Source organism: Hypoxylon fragiforme (assembly GCF_022984875.1).
Source record: "Hypoxylon fragiforme strain CBS 206.31 chromosome Unknown GGS25scaffold_2, whole genome shotgun sequence".
In the NCBI taxonomy this organism is placed as follows: domain Eukaryota; kingdom Fungi; phylum Ascomycota; class Sordariomycetes; order Xylariales; family Hypoxylaceae; genus Hypoxylon; species Hypoxylon fragiforme.
Window position 1 is genome coordinate 2,677,862 of NW_026054757.1, and position 25,367 is coordinate 2,703,228.

Here is a 25,367-nt window from a genome sequence, read left to right on the forward strand (position 1 = left end):
CAAGTGTAGGGACCGAGGTACATGAATCCCTTGCATACTACTAGTAGTACATAGCCCCAGTCCCAACCAAATTTTAGCTCCCCTCAACTAACAGGGCAGCTGCAGGGGTAGCTCCCCAATTATCTAATCCCTTCAGCATTATTTTTATCCTACCTGGAACTTACCTGCTCTTCCCACGAAATCATAATATTTACACACACGCACACAAATCCACGAAATTTACAACTTTGAAAACCTCGCCCCGCCATTGAGCACGAACCGTTTGAAACTCTCAAGACAAAACCCAAACCAAGCAGCGAACCAACCACGATGGCCGATACCGCGAAACCCGCGAGGAAAGCCTCGCCCATCAAGACCGCCTATCTCATCCTATACAATGCGGCGTCCGCCATCCTGTGGTTCAGCGTCCTCGCCAATGTCATCAACGTCAACGTCTCGGCCGGCACCCCGAAGCCCGTATACCCGGCCATCGGCCAGTTCACCAAGTGGACGCAGACGCTGGCTGGCATGGAGGTTCTGCACTCGCTACTAGGTACCTTATCTACAATCCCACATACCTCTCCGTAACCACCTACCTAGATTAAGTGTCTAACCGACCTTAGGCGTCGTCCGCGCCCCCTTCATCACGACCTTCATGCAAGTATTCAGCCGGTACGCCATCGTCTGGGGAATAATCGACCTGTTCCCCTCCCTTGCGCTCGGTTTCCCCTCCAGCGGCGGGGGCGACTACTACTCGTCGGCCGCGTACTCGTCGATGCTGCTGGCGTGGGCGACGACCGAGGTGATCCGGTACACGTACTTCGCGCTGGCGCTGTCCTCGGGCGGCAACCCACCGTACGCGCTGCACTGGCTGCGGTACCACGCCTTCTTCGTGCTGTACCCCGTCGGCATCTCGAGCGAGGCGTACCTCATCTGGCGCGCGGTCGAGCCGGCAAAGGCGGGCGTGAGCCCACTGTACTCGACGGTGCTGTTTGGATATCTTGCGTTGGTGTATCCGCCTTGTAAGTTTGGACATGTCCCGTTGATTATTTTAATTTTACCTATTAGTTTGCGGTCCTTCGAAATGCAAAGAGTTAAGTGCTAATACCACGATGTTAATCATAGCGTCATACATCATGTACACACACATGATGAGCCAGAGGCGGAAGGTCATGAAAGCAGCCAAGACAGAGGGCAAGAAGACGCAATAGATGATATTGGTATAAATCTACTTATTTTTATATCATGATTGGCCAAAAGGGTTATGAGACCTCGAGTTACGAGACTCCTTGGGAAAACTATGTGTTTATGAATGAAATGCTATGCTATAAAAAAAATCATCAGAACCATCCCATATAGACAGCTATAGATAAAAATATGAATATCGTGTCTCGTGATAACCAAATACGCTATACGCTATACGCCTTCACCAATCTGCATCGGTTGTTTCTTGCCGTCCCTCTTGCCTGGAATTGGTCGACGAGAAGAATTAGTGCTGGCCCTTCTAGACAAGGCGGGCGAATGCGAATGAGAGCCAGCACTCGTACTAGCTCTCCTGGACAAGGCAGGTGAATGGGAGCCGGCACTGGTGCTAGCTCGTCTAGACACCGCAGGCGAATGCGAACGAGAGCCAGCCCGACTAGTACTGCTTTTGTACCATTCATTGTATGACCACTTCACGATCAAATTCTTCGCATCCTCCGATAACTTGCGGTAACCGGGATTCTCCTTTGGCTCGAACATAGCTGCGTACATATTAGTATCCACCATGTTATCATAAAGATAAAACGACAAAGGTAAAAGATGGCTTACCCATATGCGCCCCGATTTCGTCCCCGGTCTTATCGTTGATAGCCTCCTTCCACAATCCCGCCATCTGCTTTGATGGAAGGTTGCAAAAAGTTCTCTGGTCGCCCATCACCGTGCCCACCATACTGACCTGCTTCGATGCGGCTGCCTTCCCCAGCCGCGTGTACATGTTGGCGAACCCGATGCCGAGCTCCTTGTCCAGCCGCACCATTCTCGCCAAGCGCACGCGCATCTCCTCGCCACGTGCCAGGCATCCTACGAACTCCAGGTGCGAGCTGACCCACGTCCATCCCGACGAGAGCTGGTCCCGGTTCATATACGCCGCGGCGCCACCCGCTGCAAGAGCTCCCGCGGCCCCGGCCATCACTGCGATGCGACCCCAACCCCATCCACCCGTGCTCGCGCGCCTTTGACCTGGCTCTCCTCTCTTCTTAGGCTCCGGTGCCGGTAGCGCGGCGACCGGCTTGTTTCCATCTTTGCTACCAGATGCCTCGTTGTAGTTGCCCCAGAAGATATTCGACAGCCCGCTGAGCTGGGTCAAGGCCGCCGTGGCGTTGTTGTAATGACCCTCAGCACCGTGAGCCACCACGCCGGGCGATATTCCTAGGAACGGGGTATCGAAGGCGAGCACGCCTTGTATGTAGGGAAACATAAGCCCACTGGAGAGCGGCTCGCCGATGAGGACGGTGGTGCTAGAACGGGGGTCGTTGCTGGCATTCTGAACGGTGACCGGAACTTCGGCAGCGAGGGCTATGGCAGTCTCGGCAGCGACAATGCCACCCATGGAGTGTCCGATCAGGATGGTACGAACAGAAGGGTCGACAGTAGGTGAGGGTGTGCCGTTGGCAACTTCGATGTCAATGACTTTGTTCAGAAGCCAGTCGCGGAAGCGGGCCACGCACTCGTGTAAGTCGCCACGAGTTTCATACTGCGGGTACGTAACAGCGCGAACCGAGACATTTGGAAGGGCGGCACCGACGAGAGCTGCGAGGTGAAGAGCAAACTCGGACTTCTCACCGAAGGTATCCTCTCCGCCCTATTCCGTATAATACGTTAGTTATGGTTATGCGGTCAAAGGGGGCAAGACAAAGAAAGGTATTGTATATGATAAATGTAAAAAAAAAAAAAAAAAAAAAAAAAAAAACAAGAAACAAGGAAATGAAAATAAAACGTGTAATGCAACTCACCTTGAAGCCGTGAATAAAACATAGCAACAGTGTCTTCTTCATCTTGGATCCCCATCGAGAAAAAGACAGGAGAGGAAGAAATAAGATCGAAGTCTAAAAATCGGAAGACGATGAGAAGTACCTGCACTAAACAGTAGCTACTAAACAGGAGGGTTTGAAGCTAGACAGGGTAGATGAGTAGGGCTGCAGGTACTGTAGTGGCACGCTATGGCACGCTACCACCCCCCACTATCTTCCGTTTGGGACCTGTTTAGGTAGCTAGGTAGTAGCTGAGTAGTAGCTGGGTCGCTAAAATGACGTTGTCCAGGTGGTCATCCTACTCCAGACCGCCCGTGGGCGTACACTACTCCAGGACCTTAGAGTCCGGGGCCTCCTTCTTTAGGCTTCTTTTTAGGTGTTGGACCACAGGTGGTTCCACCCCAGGCCCTCCTAGGCCCTCTTATCCTGTAAGGTCCGCTAATCGTATCATCCCGTTTCCTTTTCCCCGTGTCCCGGTTCCCGTTTCCATCCATGATGCATCTTTTTTTTTTCTCTCCTCATGCATATCATGGATCACTTATCACTGTTACAATGTTACATTTGTCACCTGCTCAACATTTCCTGTCCTAATCTAGCCATGCATCATGTCCGTCTTTGGATTCATATTACACGTGGAATTGGAGCTCTCGGCCTGGCTCACGAATCAGAAATCTCCTTGGGACCTCCATTGATCTACAACGCGCTTCATTTGACAAGTCAATTCCGAAAGCTCGAACACGCTATTGCAGCACGGCGAACCCAACAAATAGGATGCATCACCGACGTGAGAAGCTTGCTGTCATGTGGTAGTAGGCCCAATGTTTGATAGCCACGACTCCGAGTTCCAACTTCCAACCGGTCCATCCATTTTTGCAAAATATCAATGGGGTTTTACTTCAAGGGGTATCGTGTATGTATGAATATTGAAACCCCATCATGAAATCCCATTCAGTCACGTTACTGCATCGATACTGCACAGAAAGCAACAACAATCAGAAGAAAAAAATGATTGGCATTGGGCTTGGCTGTCGTGGCGTGACTAAAGTTGATTTTCTTACCTAGTAGGTTGTCGCCAATCTCTGAACCAAATACTGACCGCTGTTGATCCCCTGGTATTTTCTATCATCTTCTGCGACGTAAGTGCCTGGAATGGCCTCGATGTAACTTTTGAAATTGGGGTTGCAAAAGTATCTAGGTAGGTAAGAAAAAGATCAGCATATTGAGGGCTCAAAGGGGCTGGAGATACATACGCGATGCTGTACCTGGCTGGATAGACATCACCATCACCGGACGGAGGCTCGACGACGCGATGGACAGTACTCTTGATGTTGTCGTTGCTCCATCTAGCTAGCAAGTCGCCAGCATTTACTACACAGGTATCTTCGATCGGCGTCGCGTCAATGAATGCCCCAGTTGGGCTCTGAACTTGCAACCCGCCCCGCGCATCCTGGAAGAGGAGAGTGATGGAGCCGTAGTCGCTGTGTGCACCAGCGCGTACCTGACCCGGGTTGATCGCAAAAACATCCTTTTTCACCTCAGGGTAGTGGAGGAGTCGCAGAGTGTTATCTCCGGCGTCTGTGTAGTTGTCGAACCATGTCTCGTCGATGCCCAAGCCGACAGCAATAGCGCGCATCACTTCCATGTGCAAATCCTTACACTTGGTATGGAAGTCGAGCATGATCTCCTTAAAACCCACTAGCTCACCCTCCTCCTCGGGCCAGTGGTTAGGGTGATCGGGTTCGCCTTCGCGACCAATTTCTAGACTTTCTTTCAGGTCTGGTACGGCATCCCTCAGCTTTTTAACGGCTTCCGGGTCAGTCAATGACGTAGTCTTCTCTCGGCCCGGGGCGGAATAGCCACGATTCGCCTGGGGCGTAGTCCAGCAATGAGACAACTTTGTCTCGTCAGGCAGACGGAAGTACTTGGCGGATGTCTCGAAGATGTGCTTGCGGTACTCAGACGTGATTGGTAGGCCCTTCAAGTAGATGAAGCCAGCCGTCTGGAAGCCATGGAGAATAGCATTTGCTGTCTCCCGTCTCTGTTCGGGATTCCCGTTCAGGAATTTAGAGAAGTCGATAAGCTAAGAATTACCAAGCTCAGTCATACGCTCCAAGCCACAACCACTATTATTTAGGTACTCCGGGGAACCTACCGGGATAACGAGTCCCTCGCTTCTCACTGCAGCAGCCTGCATGATGATGATTTCACAGCTAATAAAAGTAATAGATCGACAGAAATAGCTAATTAGGATTTGAAGAGTGACTAAAAGTCAGATTCAAATTCAGATTCAATCACTTGCGACGAACAAACAACTTGGAGGTTTGGTTGGTACTACTAGCGTAGATAGGTAAGTAAAGAAGAAGATTTGGAGAAGAAAGTTCCTTGTGCCGCAGAGATGGAGATTATAACCATTATCTACTACTAATAGTAGCATCGTGGGAAGATAAAGTTAACAGACACTTACATTTTGTGTAATTTGTGACTAATACTTACTCCTCTTGAGCTCCTCAAAGGCTCAAACGACTTCGGCCTTACTTATCTATGTATACTCTAGATTACCTTGCAGTTAAACATGATCGAGTAGCGCCACTACCAAGATAGCGCATTTCCCATTCCAATCGTGCTTACGATAAGCACCCCGAGAAGAGGGGGACATACCATTCTAGGGCATCATGAAGCAAGTGTGGGGTGAATGTATGGGTGCTCCCTACATACTATGCACATAGTAGGTAGTATTCATCCTACCTCACTCAGTACCTAGTTATAGGTTAGTAGGTATTCATCGATCTGATAGATTCCATCTACGACAATCAAGTCTATAGTATACTCTAGACCGTTAATCATTTTGTAGTTCTCCAATTGGAGATTACTTGACCTACCTAGGCTAGTAGTTACCTACATAATACCTACACACTAACCCAGCGTAACTTGGAAAGGACCTACTAATATTCCGGCTCCTCCTCTTTCTACCCCTACCTATTCGTCAACTACTTATAGACCAGCATATAAAACACCAATACCATTGGTGTATAACCCCAAACGACAAGCTGGCTAATCAACGCGGGAGCGCGGAGTGGCTCTTCAACATCGACACGATGGCCTCGCCAACCCATCATGTGGTAGATATCCATACGCACATGTACCCACCGGCGTACATCGAGCTCCTCGAATCCCGCAACAGCATACCCCTAATCCGGAAGTTCGCCGGTGCAGACGAGCCCCGCCTCATCATCTTACCCGCCGAGGCCGAATCTCTAGACAAGACCACCACAACCACCCCCAATGACCCAGCTTCGTCGACATCGTCATCACCCCATCTGCCAGGCCGCCCCGTGACCTCGCACTATTCGTCGCTAAAGCAAAAGCTGCATTTCATGGACACCCACCAGATCGACATCTCGGTGATCTCGCTCGCGAACCCGTGGCTCGACTTCATCCCCTCCGAGGACGCCGGCGAGACCGCCAAGTCCATCAACCAGGAGTTCTCGCATATGTGCGGCCAAGCTCCCGGGCGCCTCTTCTTCTTCGCCACCTTACCCCTCACCGCGCCGCCGGAAACCCTCCTCGCGGCCGTCGGCCACATCCGCAGCCTCAAGTACTGCCGGGGCGTCATCCTCGGCACCTCGGGGCTCGGCAAAGGCCTCGACGACCCCGCTCTCGTCCCCGTGTTCCGCGCGCTGGGCGCCAACAAGCTGACCGTCTTCCTGCACCCGCACTACGGGCTGCCGAGCGAGGTGTGGGGACCCCGCGCGACCGACGAGTACGGGCACGTGCTGCCGCTCGCCCTGGGGTTCCCGATGGAGACGACGATCGCGGTGGCGCGGATGTACCTGGCGGGCGTCTTCGAGCAGGCGCCGGAGCTGCGGCTGATCCTCGCGCACAGCGGGGGCACGCTGCCGTTCCTGGCGGGGCGCATCGAAAGCTGCGTCGTGCACGACGGGCAGCTCGTGCGCGAGGGGAAGGCCGGGCCCGGGTCCGGCCGGCGCACGCTGTGGCAGGTGCTGAAGGAGCAGATCTACCTCGACGCAGTCGTGTACTCGGAGGTGGGGCTCAAGGCGGCGGTGGAGGCGAGCGGGGTTGATAGGCTCATGTTCGGCACCGACCACCCGTTCTTCCCGCCGCTCGGCAGCGACGAGCAGGGCGAGTGGGAGAGCGTCACGTGGAATGCGGAGGCGGTGAGGAAGGCGCTGGGGGAGGGGAGCGAGGGCGCGAGGGCGGTGATGGGCGGGAATGCGTTTGAGATACTCCGGTTGCATGAGGAGGATGCTGCGGGTGCGGATGCAAAGGTCATATAACTAGGTAGGCATGTAGAAGGTTCTCCAACATCAACAACTACCACGTCACGGCTCCGTTTATTACACTATAGCCAGCCCCTTATACGTCCGTGGAGTTAATTCACCCACTGAATTCAAATGTTGTGGTGTGGCTTCACAGTATTAGGTCATTTATCTCTCAGATACCAGATCAACACGATGCGGGAAGCCTAGCTGTCTACCTTATCTAGTACTACATATTATGAGATAACACCGAAGACACAACATAGGATGCTGAGGGGTGTATGAGATATACGGTCTATTCACACCCGTCGCTGAATTTAACCAATTCATACACATAGCATGTATAATACAATACTTGCCTGGTACTATGTGTATGCCAATCCCTTCCTACTCTCCAAGCACCACCTGATCGGCGCCAAGTCATTGGGTTGAAACCCACGCCGAGGATCATGATATCGGGTGTAAGGGTGGCCGATCTTCGTTCACCGAGCAGCATGATTTGGAGAAGGAGGATCTTGGGAGACGGCGATTTGATAGATCAGCGAGCCTGCTTTCAAATGGCTCAAGCATACCCGAATGATATGATGGTCGCTGCTTGGATGAAGATGAAAATGTGGAAACTAAAGACAAGTTTGTTTTACGGCTACTGTAGCTCCAAGAGTCGGTCTCTTTACAGGATACCACGTGACAATATTACCTTTCGCGCTATGCCTATGTATAAGCCCCCCTTTCAAAAAGGCCTTATCAAAAAAGATTCCAATTCTGGCTTTTCCTCCTTCGTACGCTTCAACATTGTAGATTTATGTTACAAGCGTGTGTGTTAGCTCAGGGTACCCACGTGACCGGGTTCTCCCCCTATCACCCTCCGCACCCTCCGCACCCACTCCTTATCATGTAAGTAAGAAAAAACGATCGTATTCAACTCCTTGGCAAGAACCAAATAACCCTAACCTACAAACCCACATAACTAACAGTACCTACCTAACCTAAACGACGTTGCAGTTGTGATATAAAAAAAAAAAAAAAAAAAAAAAATAGCATGCCTAGTACATAGCCTTACTAATCTCATAACACCTTCTTCTTCTGATTCCACGCCGCGACCTGCGCACGCAAGTCCCACATCCAAAACGCCATCACAAGCGGCACGACCCACCCCATCAGCGTGTCGACGACCCAGCTGTTGCGCGGGGAGCCGCCGATGGCGCCCCAGCGCACCAGCTCGCCGAGCCACGACGTCGCGACGAAGTAGCGGCCCCTCTCGATCCCCGCGATGGCCGCGCGCGCGGCGTCGTCGGGGTCCTGCGGCGTCTCGGCGCCCTTGATCTGCGGGGGGGCGATGGTGCTGTGCGGCCTCGCCTCGTCGTAGCTGGCGGCGGCGGCGGCGGCGGGGTGCGGCAGCACGAGGTGCACGGCCATGGGGAGGTCGGGGTACAGGCGCGTCTCCATGGCGAGGGCGTCGGCGAGGGCGCGGAGCGCGAACCGGGAGGGCGCGTGGGGGGCGTGGCCGGCTGTGGCGACCAGGGTCGAGGTGATGGGGCCGGTGAAGATGATGTGCTTGGGGGGCGGCCGCGGGTCCGGGATCAGGTACCGCTTCTTCTCCTGCTCGGCGAGCAGCCAGGCGCGCATCATGGCGCGCGACAGCTCGGCCGAGCCGAAGTAGTTGACGTCCACTGCCGTGAGAAAGTTCTCGTGAGTCTCCTAGTACACATAGGAAGGTATATATATATATATATATATATATGCTAGACCAAAGCCGTTGCTACTTACTGTTATACCGCGCAGCCTTCATCGCCCCGTCATCCGTCCACAGCATCGGCGTCGCAATGCCAGCCAGACACCACACAATCTCGGGCGGCACCCCTCTGTTCCAGGCCGTCGCATCGGCCACCACGCCCTCCGCATAGTTGGGCTCGGCGACATCCGCCTCGATGGTGTGGAAGCGCTGCGTCCGGGGACACTTTGCCGCGGCCCGGAGCGCCTCTATGGCCTCCTCGAGCTTTATCGGGTTTCTCGAGACGATGATGACGTTGGCCCCTTTGCTCGAGAAGATGCGCGCTGCGCTGAAGCCGGTGCCTTCTGAACCTCCGGTTAGGAGAATGGTCTGTAAGAAGTCCAAGGTCAGTTTTGGTCTTTTCCTCGCCTATTAATTGCTGCTGCCCCTTACCCGGCCCTCAACGGGCATGTGGTTATGGTTAAACCAGTCCATTTGGATTTGAGGGTTTTTTTTTTCCCTTTTTTTTTTTTCTCGTTCGGAACGAGCTATAACTATAAGTAGCTAGAGGGAGGTTAAAACGCAGGGGTTAATGTGAGAAGCTAGAAAAATATCGTGAACTTTTTTCTCAGCACAAAATGGGCCTTTAGTTACAAGTTTCATCGGTTATTTAAAAAGCAGCGAGTGGAAAGAAAAAAAAATGAGAAGAATTGTTTCAACGTTTAGTCCTACCTACCTACCTACTCCATATGTATAACCTACCTACTTAGGCACGTACCTACATAAGTTGCCATGAACAACCGACTGCTGTTAACACCTTAGCCTAATACTCTTTTTATGGCCCCCTTTCAACCGGATGTTTGTACGCATCTGTCACCTACCCCCTTGGGGGAATTCCGCATGACCTGCCCAGGCGCCAATACCAGTATCGTAGCATGTCCTCTTTTAATATATATAGATAGACAGAAACTCTGCAGTACGACTCTCCGCGTCCGTAAATCATACCTACCTACCTACACACATAATGGGCTACCTATGCTTCCCCCCCGAGCGAGTTATAAGCGCAGGCGACGCTGTATGACCTACCTAACTACAATACAATACCCCAGATTCGCTCAACGCTCGCAGTCTACACCATCAGGGGCCTCCACATTGCCTGTTACGTCACCCTGCCCTTTGACGCCCTCTATCTTGACAACTTCCTTATTAATGCCGATGCCGGCCATGTCCGTGGAGATTTCAGAGTGCTAATCGCATCTCAGGGGTAAGTATGTACGCTAACCTAGACGCTTTCTAAGTAAATAGATAGATAAGAAGTAAATCGGTAACTAGGTATTGTACCTAGAATCTATGCATCTATCCCAGTATCCGCGCTTCCAGCTGCGCCGCCCTCCCTCTCAACGTCTAACCATTGACGCGGCGCTTATTATCACGGTCTTTATTTCTGCCCAACTAATTGAAAATAGTGTTATTCTTCAACGGAGACTTTCTTGAGAAATCAAACTCTTTTTTTATTATTTTTTTTTCAGAAAAAGAAAGATGGCCTTCCAAGGCATTATGCCAGACATCTTGGAATCATACCTAACTAATCCTCCCTCTCAGCCACCGTCTTCCGTGCGGTACGCTTGGCGAACGTGGTACCTGTGGCGACTTACACTGATCACTTTTACTACGCTTATAACTAGATCTCCGTGGAATTAGGTATGTAATATCTCGAAGCATCTGCATATCTACTCTACATTGGGCAACCCTGCCTGAGACGCCTCTGCACGAGACGCCTCTGCACGAGCCATCTCTGCACGGCAATTCAATTTTCGCTGTTTTAATATCGGCTTATAACCGGAACATACGCCGAAACGAGCAAGCGTTTCTATCACCCGTCGCGGTACGCCGGTGTTGTGAAGATATAAACCTATGGACATAGGTAAGGTCGTGCTTTGTCTAGGTGCGATGGCACCCAACATCAGGGAGGCGATCATGTAAGCCCTCGTCGGGTAGTTGCACGAGTCGTCGGATGTGTTGTACAGGGGCGCGTCGAACACATTGCGTCTCGGGGGACGAGCGTTTCTTTTGTTGTGGAGAACGGAGGTCAGAAAAGCGGCGAGCTTGGGCGATTTTACTTGTAGTCGGGGCCAAGCGTCTCGAAGAGCCCTGTCTATCCATTGGCGGGAGCGTGCGTCCCTTACGGCGGAATTTTCGTTGTTGATGTTGCTGTTGTCGTCGTCATCATCGTCGTCGGCGTCGGGGTTGGCGTCTGCGTCTAGCTGGCTAACACCCTGAGGAATGACGTCTGGTAGGTCAACACCCCGAGGATCAAACGCCTTGAAGGCGGGTTCGGTCACCAGGGCGAGGAGCTCATGGCGGAAAGCATTGGTGTCGGCCATCTCTTGTTTTTTTTCGCCGTCAATCTTGAATTCGATACCGGCTTCGCTCAGTCTCTCTCGTACGGCAGGATCATTTAGTATTCTACGCAGTGACTGCAGCCTTGACCCAGCCCAATGTCGGCCGCTTGGTGCACGCTCTAGGAGCCATGCTTTGAAGAATGTCTCGAATTTGTATCCGTATTTATACCCTTTTTTATCCCAAAATACCTTGGTATCACCGAGGATATCCGTGTCTGAATACCGCTTTTGGGTATTGTTATCTGGCTGCTGCGCCGTGTTGCTGTCTTCTGGCTGTTGTACAGTGTTGTGGTTGTTGTGGTTGTTGTTATAGTTGTCCTCTGCCTGCTGCGCTACGTTGGTGCTATTGTTGTCTTCTACCTGCTGCACTGTGCCGTTGTTGACTTCTGTCTGCTGCGCTGTGGTGTTGTTGGCTTCTGCCTGTTGCTTCGCCCCGAAATCCGATACAGTAGGTGGTGGTATTTCAAAAACGTCGGGGAGCTCAGAGGAGTCAGGCGATAGTGATGTTGTTGGACCCTGGGTTTGGGATAATTGAGGAAACTGGAGAGGTGGGTTTGATGGAGGGGTGGGCGCGGGCTGTTGAATATCCATGATTTTATAATTTTATAGTGTGGTGTTTTTAAAGAGCTCTTTTTAAATGTCAAGTAGCGCTGGAGGTGATAACTAAGTAGTTAAAAGTTATGTTCAGAGGAAATCCATAACCTGTACCTTAGTTAAGGCCTTAGACCAGTTAAATGTTTTGATTACCTACCCTAGCCTCTAGGCAGTTACAAAACTAATGTGGCTGGAAAGGCATGGTAGTGATGGCACCCTACCCCCTTGAGTGGCATAATTCAACGTTACCTAATCGATTAGTGGGGCTCTGACGTCTACCTAGTACCTATAGTCCGTTGCTATTGACTTTCTCACTTTCTCAACCGCAAACTATTTTTTATTTTTATTCCAGTTTTCCTCCATACCTTTTAGCTTCACCCGCGAACGAGAAAAAGGAGCATATACAGACACGATGGATAAATCCGACCTCCTGTTATACGCCAAGGAGTATGCCACAACGCAGGATCTCTACGAGCTTCTGGGCGTCACCTCCGACACGCCCAAAGAAGACATCCACCGCGCCTGGTAAGTTTCCATTCCAAAACCATTCCCACCCACCCATTCATCTTGCCATACCCCATACACTACAATGTACATCTACTAATCCCCCCCATCACAGGCGCAAACGCAGTCTAAAATACCACCCCGATAAAGCCGGCGCCAACTTCGACGCCTCGAAATGGGAGCTCTTCGAGCGCGCGCGGGACGTGCTCTCGGACGCGCCCGCCCGCGAGGTCTACGACTCGCAGCGCTCCGCCGCCCTCCTGCGCGAGCAGCAGCGGCGCGCCATGGACGCCAAGAAGCGCTCCATGGTCGAGGATCTCGAAGCCCGCGAGCGCGGCGGCGGCGACGCCAAGCGTCCGCGAAACGGTAACGGGCCAGCTACGAGCGAGGCGGAGAGGCAGCGGTTGGTCGAGGCGGGGAAGAGGCGCATGGAGGCGAGGCAGAAGCTGATGAGGGATGCGGAGATGAGGGAGAGGGAGAGGGAGAGGGAAAGGAAAAGGGAGCAAGCGAGGGTCCGGCTCCAGGAGGCCCTTGCTGCTAACGAAAATACGACTACTGCCCCTGCCCCTACCCCCACCCCCTCGAAGAAAACCCCGGACCACAAGAAGAACAGCGACAGTGATGCAAACGCAAAGCCGCCCGCCTCGACGAACCCTCAAGGCGATGATGACTACGAGAGACAGATCGCGGATATCGAGAGGCGGCTAGAGGAGGCGCGAGTGCGCAAAGCGGCAGCCAAAAAGGACAAGAAGAAAAAGAAAACTGGAAAGGACGACGGGCGAGAGGAGCCCCAGGCTACACATACCCCCGACACGGATAACCCTAACCCACGAATATCAGCCGAGGCGCCTCCTGCTATTCCTAAAGCTCCCGCGGCCGAGGCCCGGGCCCCCGGCAGCATGTCGTCGACATTAGCCCGACTCGTCGCGGCGCAGGCGGCCAAGGACGCGAGGAAAGCCGCGGAGGCTGCTGCCGCTGCCGCTGCCGCCGGCACCACGGTTGAATGACCCCTAGGTGTCTACCTGACTGCCTACCTACCTACGCAACCTATTCGATATGATGATACGTCTCTATCCGTCTTTTTTTTTCTTTGCTTTTTTGCGTTATGATACCCCAGCTTTCGGATAAATAGACATGAGTGTACAATGATATGTAGACTGACTACCTAGGTATATACTATGGTTAGGACAAAATAATAGGCTGTCCGCAGTTACGTGACAACTAACTACATGGATGGATGGAATAGATAAAAATGAAAGAGCATTTTATTTGCCGTTCTAAATTAGTTTGATTATATCTACCTAGGTGCCTTGCCTCCTCCCTACCTTTACCTAGGTACTAGGTAGGTATAGCAAGCATGAAGTTTAGTATCGTCTCAAGTCACTCATTGCCTTGAGTATCACGAGTACCTAGGTAGGTACCTAGTAAACTAAACACATCACGCAAGTCTGGTATGTAGTTGGATTGGAATTGGATACTATGTATTACTATGTATGCTTTTGATTCCCCCTTTTGCCCCCCTATACCTCAGCCATGCGATATCCCCTTGGCCGGAATCCGTCAAGTATTGTACAATACAGTATTAGGTAAGTACATGCTTGGACTACCTGATGCCATTAACGTAGAGCGGTGATGCAGCCATATATTCATACAGTCGTACAATCATACAGCCAGCCAGCAACGTGGTTCATTTCGTTCATTTCGATTCCTCTCCCCCTCCTGCACCTGCTCCTTTAACGCCCATCCGCGTCCTCTCCCTCAGCCACTCGGGCACAAACGCCTTGATCCTGACAGCCTGGGCGGCATTCTCCTTTTCTCCCCCCTCGCCCTTCACCAACCCCTCCCCATCTTCCGTTACTTCCCCATCTTCCCACATCAATATCTCCTGCTCCCGCTTGGTAGTCCACTTAACCACAAACTCATCCGCGTCCGGGTTGTACGGGGCGCCCGCCGTCTCGCAGGGCAACTCGAGGTCGGTCATGATCGGCAGGCGGCACATGGCGAGGCCGATGTTTCCGACGCCGCAGAGCCAGGTGCCGGCGCCGCGGCCCTTGGCGCCGCCGAGGCGGCCTATGCTTCGGTTCGGGGGGACGTCTTCGGCCGATAGCACTCCCCCTGTTTTACCCCCTTCTTGCAGCGCTTCGGTGCTGCCTTGCGCGTCTCCCTCATGCCCGATGTACGGCCTATACTCCAGCCTCTGGGGGATCCGCGCTCCTTGCTCCTCCTCCCCCTCCGCTGCTGGGTACAAGATGCAGGGTAGGATGCGCTTGCGCACGATGCCGCGGTGCTTGGTGCGGATGGTCAGCTCCTGGCCGACGTAGCAGCCCTTGCGGAAGTCGATGGCGCCCATGGCGTCCAGGTTGGCTTCGAGCGGGAGCGCGTGGCCGCCGAGGATCTCGGACTGGCCCTCGGGCACGCCGTGCAGGTACCGGCGCACGCGGTACGCGGTGTCGGAGGTCTGCTCGAGGTCCAGGTCTAGGCCGCTGCTGTCGCCTCGGGACCCGGGGCTTAGTACGCGGAAGCCCATGCCCGGGGCGCGGGTGTCGGGAAGAACGATGCTGCTCTTGAGGTGCGCGAAGCGCGGTAGTGCCAGTGATGGTTGCGTTGGTGTCGTCGTCTGTGTGAACGGCATATTGTGATTTTCACTACCATCCCACACCTGCCAGGTGGCGCACTCGTCCGGGTCCAGGATGCGGAAGTTGAATCTGCTCCGCAGCTTGTAGCGCTTGATATGCCGCGCCAACGTTTCGGCCTGAGTGGCATCTACTTCGATAATAAAGCTATCCCCACCATTTGCTGCCCCCGTTGCTGTTGCTGTTGCTGATGATACAGCGTCAGCTCCGCCCCCGAGCCCTAGCGTGTCCCGGTAGATGAACACATCATGTAGCACGCGCCCCTTCGCATTCAGAAACCCGCAGTAGAAACCTGGAAGATTCGCGCTGCTAGTGGTAGGCTTCGGCGCATTTTGTCGATGCCGCGCGCCGCCGCTAGTGCTGGGCTCGTCGACGACGGACTGCGTGACGATGCCCTGCAGGAACCTCGGGGCGTCGGGGCCAGCGATGCTTATCAAGCAACGAGAGGTCAGACGCGCGTAGGCAGATGGAGGAGGTGGTAGGAGCAGGGAGGATGAGGATGAAGGAAGCTGATGAGTAGTAGGTGTACCTGTGGTGCTGGTAGAAGCGTGTCGACGAAGAGCCGGGGTAGTAGAGATGTGCTGCAGGGATCTTCTCTGGCACGCACGGCATACGGAAGGGGAGGAAGGGGAGGAAGGGATGGGAAAGGGGCTTAGAGGGCGCACGGGGATGAGGACGGCACGGGTGCTGCGGGATAGGATTTGCATGGCGGAATTATGCGGCGCGATCTCGGATCCTTTGTGTTGAACAAGTTAGTTACCGAAGCTTGCGTCACATTAGTATTGGCCCTTGGGTCGGCTTTAAGTAACGCTCTATAATAGTTTGCCGTACAAACCGGAGGTGATGATGTAATTACGTTGTAGTTTCGGGACGTTGGTGTTTCTGTTTTTTATTTTTTATTTTTTATTTTTTATTTTTTTATTTATTTAACCCGCATTCGTTTAACCCGCATTCGCATTCGCCTCGCGCTAATGATTGAACCTTGAATATTCCTCGGGTCGGTATTGCTTCGGCATATGTACCTATGTATTAGGTACCTACCTAGTAGCCCTGAACTTTGGCGGATTACTTTAAAAGTCCGTCCGCCTTACACAATCTCACAATCCTTTGATCCTATCAACATCAATGTACCTACATACATACAGCCCTCTGTTTGCGTGTCAATTGACGTTGCAAGTTTCATGTGTGGAGTTGGCCCTAGACCTTAGGTTCGATGGCTTATACATTCTACATATATGTGCGTATTGTACCTTGTGGATCCGTTGGGCTGGCACATCTTCCTCCTTGTGACTGCCTTACACGCCTTACAGGCACATACTGCCACATAGGTCGGCCTAGACACTCAAGTTACTGTGACTTACATCCATACTATCTTAGGTATGCCTCTACCTAGGTATACTAAGCAAGTAATTCGTCGTCAACATCCCGCGACACCCGCCGGTTTTATGCCTATCTCATCTGTCTGTCTACATGTACCTCGGCACCGAGAGTACCAAACCTCTGCCTACCCAGGTTTGTCATTGACTCTACATACTACATAGTATGTGTATGTGTATGTAAGTGTCCGATGCGATGTGCGTACCTGGACCCCTGATTACGGTAAGGTCGTCCGTAGGGATGCCCCTACCTATCTTGGATACCTATCACCGACCGACCGTTGGTGTTACGGGAGTCCGGTCATTCGGGATTGCACCGTTTCGAATATCCTGCATATGTACAACATTTGTAGGTTACCTAAGGTAGGTAGGTATGTACGCGTTCGGTTCATATCGTTCTCGTGTAATGGCGATCCATCCCACTGACCGAGGCAATACTCGGCGAGCTCCCACAAAGTCGCCTACTTACTGTACATATGTACATATGTATGGAAGAAAGCATGGAGCGTTATACTCGTATTCCAAAAGCCACGAGATTGGAATTTCAAAGCCCGGTGCTCTTGTGCTACCATTATGCAACGTATCTATCTATCTATCTATGTAATATATTTGCACATAAAAGTCCCGAGTTTGGCTATTATATAGGAACAGCAGGGCCAATAAATATATACCTAGGTCAGGTAAGGTAAGGTTAGCCTGGTTAGGTATGCGTGATGTGGTTGATGTATGTTGCTTACGTCTTCCGATATCATCATACCTATATCGTAGGGGTAACAAGATGAACAACGTTAGATCATCACACATTGAAGTCCGTGTCTGAACCTCTTCTACCTGCATACGTAGGCATCTTGGGTAGGTAAGTAAGATAATCAATGAATCAATACATGTATGTATGTACCTATATATGCAGCCCGTATTTTACATACACTCAATCGCAACCACCTGGCACACACACGGCCGTCTTTGTTTGAACAGAACCAAAAAGAAAAACATACGACAGATGAATCAGCGTTCCCGCTCACACATATTTCTTTTCCCCGCCGCAACCTATGTACCTGCCTCTCTTCTTGCGTACTCTCCCGCATGTCCATCCCGCCAATTTGCAAGATCACACCGCTTCTCCGGCCAGGCTTTGAACCTTGGGGCGGGGCCATCCGTGTGGCTGCTCCTCAGCGAGCCCCTCCAGATTCTGGCGGTCGAGCGAGCGAACTGTTGTTACATAGCGTAAGCTAGTTCCGGCCGGTGGTCGGTCCCCAATCTTGATGCTACAATCTGTACCCTGGTGTAGTAGTTTGTATGTATGTATGTATTTTGCATGAGATGCATTTTATGATACATCAATGCATTTCCATGTTCTAGCCTATGTAAGTACTTATGTAACTATCATGCTGTCGTACATGCAAGTATGTTAAGTATGTAGCATCGACGACGACAAGATGACTAACTTGAACCTCCTCCCCTCTATCTGTCTATCCAAACTATGTAACCGGGCAAGCAATGCATCATCTAACCTAGCCCCAAGCACCTATCCGAGACTTATCCAAGCACTAACCATACCTACAGGTGTTCGTTACCTGCCTGTAATCGACAGGCCTCTTAGCCCACACACGTCACATTTCTTGGCTCTTCCCCGAGACCGATCGACCAAACCAAACCAACCACATTGGAAATGGGGTTAATTTGTCTACCTACGATACTTAGTTATTCGTACCTACAATCTACACTAACTACTTAGTAGCCATATATCTTCACCGAATGACTCTACATACTAACGAGACAGTGTTTCGAATTACCACCGCCTTACACACAGACTTCCAGCACCTACCAACCTACCTAGCTTAGTGTAAAAAGAGGTAAGGCAGCGATCTCATCGATCACGGGGAAAACAACCAGCCTCTCCCCCCCCCCCCCCCCCCCCTTCTTCTCCCCTCCCGCTCCCCCATCTATCTATTAATGATCTTCCCCCATCCCATTTGGGGGTTTTGCTGTTTCGTGTGTGCGTGCGCGTGCGCGTGTGTCTTGTCTCTGGTCTCTGGCGGGGTTTGGGGGTTTGGGGGGGGGGGATTTTTTTTTAAAATTAAAAATCTGCGCCTACGTGCATACCCATAAGTAGATCATGAGGCGCAAAAAAAAAAAAAAAAAGAATCAAAAAAAATCGAACATTTACATTTGATATACCTAGGTTAGGTTAGTTATGTAACCTAGGTATGTACCTATCTTTTTTGATGTCTGTCTGCTGACTCATGCCAATGTCGAAGACGTTAAGGGCTAAATACTGTATTATGGTCGCACCGGAAAGTGCTTTAACTATAGGACCAGCTATCTTATCTCCGAGGGGTATCATATAGTTAACTAGAGGGCATTCGCGTGTTAACTTAAAGCTATCCCAGCCTGCTCTCCTATTAAACGCTAAGTGCGGGGTGCGAGCTACATGTATGTACAATACCTAACCTCAGAAGGTACCCAAGCATGCCAATGGGCATGGATATCAGATTCCTCTAACAGCAGCGTACCTGGGCCAATGGTCTCGTTGGCCATGGAGCGAGCAGTGACATCAGCGCTGGCCCTTTTAAGCTTATGATCGTGTGTTTTAAACAATGCCCAACTGCTCGAAACATCTCTACACTATCAACAACTGTTGCAGCCCCATTGACATCGTTCGTGATGGATACCTACCTCTCTACGTACAATAACAATACAATAGGAATGCGTTCAGTGCTACTCGGGTAAGCATACTCAACTACGCGGTGGTGCCCCTATTTGGGCTGTTTTGTATAGTATTAGAGGCTTGTGTTACTGGCCCCCAAAGCCCCCAAGTCTTGGAGCTTGGAGCTTGGAGCTCTCTCTTAGACATTGATACCCAGGCAGATTTATGAGCAAAAATCTAGATCTCTTTGGATTTGAGACCGTCCATATGTAACTATTTGATTGAACTGCTTGTCTGTGCTGTGTGCCTAGGCACATGTGTGTATGTCTCTGCCCGTTCGTCTGTATGGTGTACATACATCATGTGTTCTTTTGACACAAGCAGCAAGCATGGACATGTGACGGCTCCTCAATGGATAGATGGTTCGCGAGGTAAAATAACGTGTACCCGGTTGTATTGTGCTAGACAGCCTACATGTGTATGTAGCTGGCTATTGGCATGTAGTTATTGTCAGTTTCAACGATTGATTATCGTATCCAATATCACATATGTTTAGCACACCGGATCTTTTCGTCACCACTTTCGTAGGCAGTTACCTGCGCAAAACACATCAGTGCAACCTAATCGCAATTAAAAGGCAATTGGGATTACACGAGATCGTATGTTGCAAGAAGCGGGATCAGCCTGCGACAATCATCAATATCACGGATCTATCGTGATCTGAAACGGGGATATCAAAGAATCCTCGGGGTTTGAAAAAAAAGAAAAAAAAAAGAAAAAAAAAGAAGCAACGATAAACTTCACGATCTTACCTTAGATACTTTAAGTGCCACCGCTACCAAGCCAATATATGTATCAATGCACACCTAATCAGTACTTACCTGTATCCAATGTCAATCAATCAACCAGTGTGGGCGGGAATAGGCAAAGACTCGCACCGCAGTTGCATACAAGTCTGACCAGTAAGCTTCGATGATGAAACCCAACAAAGACAACGGTAGCGACAGCCCATAACGCTCTCTGCTCTGACTGGTTCGTGACTGGCTATCTTGCTTAAGACTGGGGGGCGTCCCATCCGTGGAAAGGTTGGCTGGCGGTGGACAAGCGTTGAAAAAAGCTGACCGCAGAGAGAAAATATGGAGAGGTCAAGAGGGATCTCCAAGGCGTGGTGGCCGTGCGACCTGTCGTCTGTCTCCTCAAACCGGAGTATTATCTCAGCACTAGGTATCTAGTTATTCATCATCATCAATCGATCATTCAAATCATCATCCAAATTCGAGCTTCTCCGCTCGAATTTCCTTTTGTAGGGGGGAAGTTAGATGAAAGCATGTGCGTATCAACACGCAGACGAACAAATTCGAAATTGGCTGTTTTTGATTTTCGTCTGTAATTTGAAGGATACGATGGGATAGGTCAATTGGCGGCGAAGAGCTCAGCTGTACTATGCAGCAGTGCAGCTATGTGTATGTATGTACTATGTATGTTGTCAACTTGTAGATAGTTACATCCTCGCAGAATATTTACATACCTACATACCACTGTAGGTACATACATACCGGCTGGGGTTCATCCATGAAAGTATTCATGTACATTAGATTGTACATTAGATTGATGAAGCCATTTGCTGTCCCTAGCCAAGCTAGCCAAGATCCCACAGGTAAGCCAGATAGGGCTGTCCAGAACCCGAGTGCTGTCGACTCTGTTTCCGGATGCGAGGAGAGTGTATCCGTCAAAGACATTTCGAAATTGAGTACTTCGTAGGTAGATTGTTTTAACGAGCTTGGGTTAGTTAATAGAAGAGGGTCTTCACTTTTAGTGTTGTCGAAGCAACAGCTCCCCTTTGCCTCCAAGAAGCATTTAGTAGCACTACACATATTCCGTATTGCCTTTTGCATATTTGTCGTGTTCAATGTTGTACCTCATCATACCTCTCTACATGTATTATGATGATGTATGTGTACATCCACTTTGCGGAGAAAGAGCAAAAAAGAAAGACAAGAGCCAAAAAGCCAAAAAGCCAAAAAGCCAAAGAATATCCAAGGTGAGCGCTAAAGGCAAGTGCTCCCGCTCAGTCGGTATTACACGATCCGCATTCGAAGCCATGGCTTTGGAAAACTCAAAAGGAGATTTTTCTTTTTTCTTTTTTCCATGCTCATCTTAATGCTCGCCACAAGTGCCCATCCATTGCCTCGGAATTCACAAAAAACGAAATTAAAAATTGCAGGGTAAAAAAGAAAAAAAAAATACAAAAACTTTCACAATATCCACAACAGCTAGGTAATTAGCGGTAGACGGTAAACGAGATTGTGGGGAATTTTGTGTATGTGTGTCACAAGCTATGAAGCTGAACCCCTGGGATTAACTAGAGGTAGTTACCTGGTAGTTAGGTTCGAGGTTGGCAGGCGGGCGGCGGGCGGCGGGCGGTAGGGGTTTGTGTTTTTTACCGAGTCAATGATTGGACGGTGAACGGCGTTGCGTGCGCCCTTTCCGCCAGAAACCCAGACGGTTGGGACAAATTATTGCCCTCAGCTTTCTTTTCCTTTTTGTACATTTGTACATTGTAGTAGCCCCCCCTCCTCCCCCCGGTCTCCGCTAGCCTGGTTCTGATTAGCGGCGTCGGTACCTAGACCAAACCTTGTTCTTATCAATCCTTGTGGAGTGGATCTCAGATAATCACCCGACGAACCGACAATTGGGTCCTCTTTTTATTTTTCTTGATTCATTGTTGTATTGAACTTTCCTACTCTAACTACAACGTACCCTAGGTATGTAGCTACCTATTACCAGCCTGCTCTGGGGCACAAAATGCTGGTGGTTGTGGTGGACGTGGTGGACAGGATGCAGGTGTGACTGCTGGCCTTGTGAACAACTGGCAAGCAGACTCAACATCTTTTGCCAACCCTTGCCTGTGATAACTTGGAAGACAGGGGTAAGCTACAGACGAGTCTCAACTTCCAGGCAACTTCCAGCTGCTACTCAGGTACCTTTAGGGTTTAAGTTAATAGGCACTCTAACTATTTTGTCTTTTACTTTTTTATCCTCAACTGTCACGAATCACGATACACTCATTCCTTCGTAGGCGGCGTAAATCGGACATTGTGTGGCTTCTAACGCTATCGATTCTTCCTCCCTTACTTTCTTTCTCCGAAATGCTTAACAATCGAACAATTCAAGTGCGTCATGTTCCACCAGACCCTTTTTGTTTCAACTTGTCAGAACATTGAACTCTTCCACGTTCTCGCTTGCGAAGCCTTTACGTATACCATGATTTGCTAGCTAGGGTAGACTTCTAAAATGTGCTCAAGGGACTCAAGGGACTCAAAGGACTTTGTGTCCGGAGAACCGGGCCTACGGCGGGGTTTGTCATCTTTCCCAAAGGACTTCTTCATTCAGTTACAATACTATGCCTATTGTATTATAGTGCGGAATGGGAAGGAATGGTAAGGATCGGAATGGTACCTAGTAGGGTTTGCTCTTCATAGAAGTAGTTTGTAAGAAAGATCCGCTACCGCTTGACCCTCGGCATCGTGGGAATGATGATGAATCAAGCCTAGGTTTTCATTTTTTTTTATTTTTTTTTGGATTCTGGATTTTTCATTATGCTCTTTTTAACTGGCTATTACCGATATCGCGGCGCGACCACCCACGATGCGCTCTTTGTTTGTTATCTTGCCATTAAGCCGATATTTTTCTACCTCGCTAGTAGTATACGTAGCGTCTGTCACCAGACACACATGACTCAACGGCATCCCAAGTACATACGTTTGGATTGGTAAATTCAATGTTACTAATTATCTAGGTACGGCAACTAGATTTTAACTGGATGACATATTCAAAACTTGACCAATTCTCGGTGCGCGAATTGAGGTAAAAAATGCACAAGTTACTAACCTTAGGTAACTGTGTATTCAACTAGGTTACATAGATTACCCTAAATTGATTACTAAGGTATGCAGGACATTGTACATAGGCAACTCAAGATAATGCAAGTAACACGTTAAGACAAGTGAGTAATGCTAATTTGACTAATTATTTTTGATTTAATTTGATATGACTTTACTTGATTTGACAAGCTCTAACTGCATAAGCAGTTTTCAAGAGCTTTAGCTATGTACTTGAAATTCCGTGAGGCGAGACTTTCTCTCATATTCCACTCGACCTTTGGTAGTTGCAAACTCAGCGTGCATAGTGCATGAGTTGAAATAACCAGGGAGCGAAGCAAAGCCCCCTCCAATGCCCAATTGCTTACCGCATTGCGGTAGCATTCGATGAATAGTCCTCCAATAGAAAAAATAACTAACATGAGCGGTGACATCTTCCCCTAATGCAAACCTAGTCTGGTTCTAGGTTGCGGTTATATCCGATACTATCCTCCTCCTCCTCCTTAGACATTTGTAGTAAAGTGAGACAGAGGAAATAAAAATCAAATAGAATTCGCTTGCGCTTGTTAAATGCCATGCCGCTATTGGTATTTTAAAACGCCGCCCAGATGCAGATGAAGAAACACATTATGTCAACCGGACCCGATGCTGATGCAAGTCATGATGAAGAGATAATAATAAGATAATAGTAGAGAGTAGTGGTGTAATTGTGGTCGTAAGGGGTAATAGTAGTTGTAGTTATGGTGGTGGTGGTGGTGGTGGTGATAGTAGGATAGCTAACTAGTACACCGATATTGTGGATACTACTCGCGATGTATTTCGCGGCGGCAGGTAATATCCTTCGTTGTAAAAGTCGGCCTTATTATCTTCTTCATCTTCGTCTTGCCTCGGGTCGTAGTACTTGGTTGTGAGTGTGCTCTCCCTCTGTTTCTCCGAGAAGGTAGGTATTGATGCTACTGGTGGTGATGGAGGCATCGATTCGTCTTCTGAGGAGTCCGAGTCGAGTTCTAACTCAGGCGGTGACGTTACCATGTGGGATGGTGATCGTGTGAGAGATAAGGCGTCGTAGTCCTCGAAGTCCTCGTCGTCGTCCTCGAAATCGTCATCATCCTCATCGATTGTGTGTAATTGGGGAGAGGATGGTATGTGTGGGTGGGAAGGTATCCGTTGAAGTGGTAGTGCATCTGCCATCTCGATATCCTCATCCTCCTCCTCATCTGAATCACTGTCCGAGTCCGAGGAGTCGGCCTCCCAATCGTCCTCCATAGTTACGTTGTCGGCGAATTGCACGTGCCTTTGCTCCGTCTTGGGTGTAGCTACTCTGACAGATTGGTTGAACCAGCTCTCTTGTTCCCGCTCAGCTTCGGCCAGGTCGATCATCAGGGAGTCCAACAGATTGGCGTGACCGACAAGTAGACGAAGGTTGTGATCAGGGCGGGCAGCTTCGCTAGAGAGCTTAGCTCGTGCCTTGTGGGCTAGAAAGTAAGTCTGGGTAATAGACATGACCTTCCTCCTTGGTGCTGGTGAGGCTGGTGTGGGTTGTTGGGTGGTAGAGTAGAGATGTGAAGGGGAGTGGAAAGGCGAGGGTGAGATAGTAGAACCCATTTTGTATTGTGGTAATGGTGTTATAGTGTTATAGTAGTGTTATAGTAATAGGTAGTAATGGTGCAATAGATTGCAATTATTTTTCGTTGTGTTGTGTGAGTCAGGCACCGATTTCCGGCCAAGAGTTAAATAGACAATGACCAAACAGCGAGTCCTTGTCTTTTATGTTCAACTATGATGGTTGATTTTTTTTTTCGACAGGGGTGTGGTCTGTAAATTGTTGTCTTTGCTTTGCACCTCTGCGTTGGGCGGGGATGTTGTTTTCCACTTCAAATGGGTGCCAAGATACTCTACATGTGTACATATGTATGTATCTGTAGCCTGTAGGTAGGGTAGCCTGGGTACTAGGTAGGTACCGGGATACCGAGATACTTGGTACAAAGCTACTTGTGTACGTGTATCCGTATCGACCGCTCGTTGCTGAATCCGAGGCTTGCGGTGTGGAGTTGCAAGTCTCAAAATTGCTGCGTTGGAAAAGTACGCCGTGTCTGTGCCTTGGGTTACCCGTAATATCTGCGTAAGGCCTGAGGGAAAGCAAGTTCCAGGCTGGAAATAAGGGGGTGGATGAGGGTGGATGAGGGTGGAGGAGAATATTGAATTCTGGACCGTGCCACGATCTCAAGATCTTAGGTTATTGGAATGAGGCTCTGAATAGATTCAAGAGATTCGAGAGATTCAAGATTTTGTGATTACTTGCTTGCGTGATTGTTTTTGCTTGTTCGTTTGCTTGTTTGAATCTAGAAC

General features: G+C 50.1%; 9 protein-coding genes across 9 annotated transcripts; 3 read left to right on the forward strand and 6 right to left on the reverse strand.

The window, feature by feature from the left end:
* The first annotated feature begins 133 nt into the window (after window positions 1-133).
* On the forward strand, window positions 134-1,273 carry GGS25DRAFT_133778 (PTPLA-domain-containing protein). The gene is made up of 3 exons (XM_049256249.1): window positions 134-532; window positions 603-1,001; window positions 1,105-1,273. The coding sequence occupies exons 1-3, from the start codon at window positions 310-312 to the stop codon at window positions 1,188-1,190; spliced, it is 708 nt and encodes a 235-aa protein (XP_049120300.1). The 5' UTR covers window positions 134-309; the 3' UTR covers window positions 1,191-1,273.
* GGS25DRAFT_133764 (uncharacterized protein) lies at window positions 1,240-3,142 on the reverse strand. The gene is made up of 3 exons (XM_049256248.1): window positions 2,976-3,142; window positions 1,792-2,824; window positions 1,240-1,724 (listed from the first exon to the last, which is right to left on the reverse strand). The coding sequence occupies exons 1-3, from the start codon at window positions 3,015-3,017 to the stop codon at window positions 1,396-1,398; spliced, it is 1,404 nt and encodes a 467-aa protein (XP_049120301.1). The 5' UTR covers window positions 3,018-3,142; the 3' UTR covers window positions 1,240-1,395.
* Window positions 3,143-3,776: 634 nt separating this feature from the next.
* On the reverse strand, window positions 3,777-5,702 carry GGS25DRAFT_133753 (thymine dioxygenase). The gene is made up of 5 exons (XM_049256247.1): window positions 5,458-5,702; window positions 5,146-5,327; window positions 4,244-5,073; window positions 4,052-4,184; window positions 3,777-3,964 (listed from the first exon to the last, which is right to left on the reverse strand). Exons 2-4 carry the CDS (start codon window positions 5,185-5,187, stop codon window positions 4,052-4,054), a joined length of 1,005 nt encoding a protein of 334 aa, XP_049120302.1. The 5' UTR covers window positions 5,188-5,327; window positions 5,458-5,702; the 3' UTR covers window positions 3,777-3,964.
* GGS25DRAFT_133718 (uncharacterized protein) lies at window positions 5,380-7,503 on the forward strand. Its single transcript, XM_049256246.1, has one exon. The coding sequence runs from the start codon at window positions 6,089-6,091 to the stop codon at window positions 7,286-7,288; it is 1,200 nt and encodes a 399-aa protein (XP_049120303.1). The 5' UTR covers window positions 5,380-6,088; the 3' UTR covers window positions 7,289-7,503.
* Window positions 7,504-8,080: 577 nt separating this feature from the next.
* On the reverse strand, window positions 8,081-9,738 carry GGS25DRAFT_529336 (3-ketodihydrosphingosine reductase tsc-10). The gene is made up of 3 exons (XM_049265275.1): window positions 9,435-9,738; window positions 9,038-9,371; window positions 8,081-8,940 (listed from the first exon to the last, which is right to left on the reverse strand). The coding sequence occupies exons 1-3, from the start codon at window positions 9,474-9,476 to the stop codon at window positions 8,336-8,338; spliced, it is 981 nt and encodes a 326-aa protein (XP_049120304.1). The 5' UTR covers window positions 9,477-9,738; the 3' UTR covers window positions 8,081-8,335.
* A 358-nt stretch (window positions 9,739-10,096) lies between these two features.
* GGS25DRAFT_518425 (uncharacterized protein) lies at window positions 10,097-11,974 on the reverse strand (the record flags this gene model as incomplete). Its single annotated transcript, XM_049263536.1, has 2 exons — window positions 10,097-10,228; window positions 10,832-11,974. The coding sequence occupies 2 exons, from the start codon at window positions 11,972-11,974 to the stop codon at window positions 10,097-10,099; spliced, it is 1,275 nt and encodes a 424-aa protein (XP_049120305.1).
* Window positions 11,975-12,226: 252 nt separating this feature from the next.
* Window positions 12,227-13,763, forward strand: GGS25DRAFT_133890 (DnaJ-domain-containing protein). The gene is made up of 2 exons (XM_049256250.1): window positions 12,227-12,502; window positions 12,597-13,763. Exons 1-2 carry the CDS (start codon window positions 12,390-12,392, stop codon window positions 13,486-13,488), a joined length of 1,005 nt encoding a protein of 334 aa, XP_049120306.1. The 5' UTR covers window positions 12,227-12,389; the 3' UTR covers window positions 13,489-13,763.
* A 141-nt stretch (window positions 13,764-13,904) lies between these two features.
* Window positions 13,905-15,996, reverse strand: GGS25DRAFT_476902 (Aminomethyltransferase folate-binding domain-containing protein). The gene has a single exon (XM_049259802.1). The coding sequence runs from the start codon at window positions 15,819-15,821 to the stop codon at window positions 14,178-14,180; it is 1,644 nt and encodes a 547-aa protein (XP_049120307.1). The 5' UTR covers window positions 15,822-15,996; the 3' UTR covers window positions 13,905-14,177.
* Window positions 15,997-23,625: 7,629 nt separating this feature from the next.
* On the reverse strand, window positions 23,626-25,012 carry GGS25DRAFT_133941 (uncharacterized protein). The gene has a single exon (XM_049256251.1). It carries the CDS (start codon window positions 24,621-24,623, stop codon window positions 23,799-23,801), a length of 825 nt encoding a protein of 274 aa, XP_049120308.1. The 5' UTR covers window positions 24,624-25,012; the 3' UTR covers window positions 23,626-23,798.
* Window positions 25,013-25,367: the final 355 nt, after the last annotated feature.

Bases quoted from the DNA above. Each gene is read 5' to 3' on its own strand.
- GGS25DRAFT_133778 (XM_049256249.1), top strand. From the start codon at position 310: ATGGCCGATACCGCGAAACCCGCGAGGAAAGCCTCGCCCATCAAGACC. The intron at 533-602 runs GTACCTTATCTA...AACCGACCTTAG, and splicing joins GGTTCTGCACTCGCTACTAG to GCGTCGTCCGCGCCCCCTTC. The intron at 1,002-1,104 runs GTAAGTTTGGAC...TGTTAATCATAG, and splicing joins TGCGTTGGTGTATCCGCCTT to CGTCATACATCATGTACACA.
- GGS25DRAFT_133764 (XM_049256248.1), bottom strand. From the start codon at position 3,017: ATGAAGAAGACACTGTTGCTATGTTTTATTCACGGCTTCAAG. The intron at 2,825-2,975 runs GTGAGTTGCATT...TATACGGAATAG, and splicing joins GTTTTATTCACGGCTTCAAG to GGCGGAGAGGATACCTTCGG. The intron at 1,725-1,791 runs GTAAGCCATCTT...ATATGTACGCAG, and splicing joins CGAAATCGGGGCGCATATGG to CTATGTTCGAGCCAAAGGAG.
- GGS25DRAFT_133753 (XM_049256247.1), bottom strand. From the start codon at position 5,187: ATGCAGGCTGCTGCAGTGAGAAGCGAGGGACTCGTTATCCCG. The intron at 5,074-5,145 runs GTAGGTTCCCCG...GGTAATTCTTAG, and splicing joins GCGAGGGACTCGTTATCCCG to CTTATCGACTTCTCTAAATT. The intron at 4,185-4,243 runs GTATGTATCTCC...TTACCTACCTAG, and splicing joins CCAGCCAGGTACAGCATCGC to ATACTTTTGCAACCCCAATT.
- GGS25DRAFT_133718 (XM_049256246.1), top strand. From the start codon at position 6,089: ATGGCCTCGCCAACCCATCATGTGGTAGATATCCATACGCACATGTAC.
- GGS25DRAFT_529336 (XM_049265275.1), bottom strand. From the start codon at position 9,476: ATGGACTGGTTTAACCATAACCACATGCCCGTTGAGGGCCGG. The intron at 9,372-9,434 runs GTAAGGGGCAGC...GACTTCTTACAG, and splicing joins ACATGCCCGTTGAGGGCCGG to ACCATTCTCCTAACCGGAGG. The intron at 8,941-9,037 runs GTAAGTAGCAAC...TTCTCACGGCAG, and splicing joins GAAGGCTGCGCGGTATAACA to TGGACGTCAACTACTTCGGC.
- GGS25DRAFT_133890 (XM_049256250.1), top strand. From the start codon at position 12,390: ATGGATAAATCCGACCTCCTGTTATACGCCAAGGAGTATGCCACAACG. The intron at 12,503-12,596 runs GTAAGTTTCCAT...CCCCCATCACAG, and splicing joins GAAGACATCCACCGCGCCTG to GCGCAAACGCAGTCTAAAAT.
- GGS25DRAFT_476902 (XM_049259802.1), bottom strand. From the start codon at position 15,821: ATGCAAATCCTATCCCGCAGCACCCGTGCCGTCCTCATCCCCGTGCGC.
- GGS25DRAFT_133941 (XM_049256251.1), bottom strand. From the start codon at position 24,623: ATGGGTTCTACTATCTCACCCTCGCCTTTCCACTCCCCTTCACATCTC.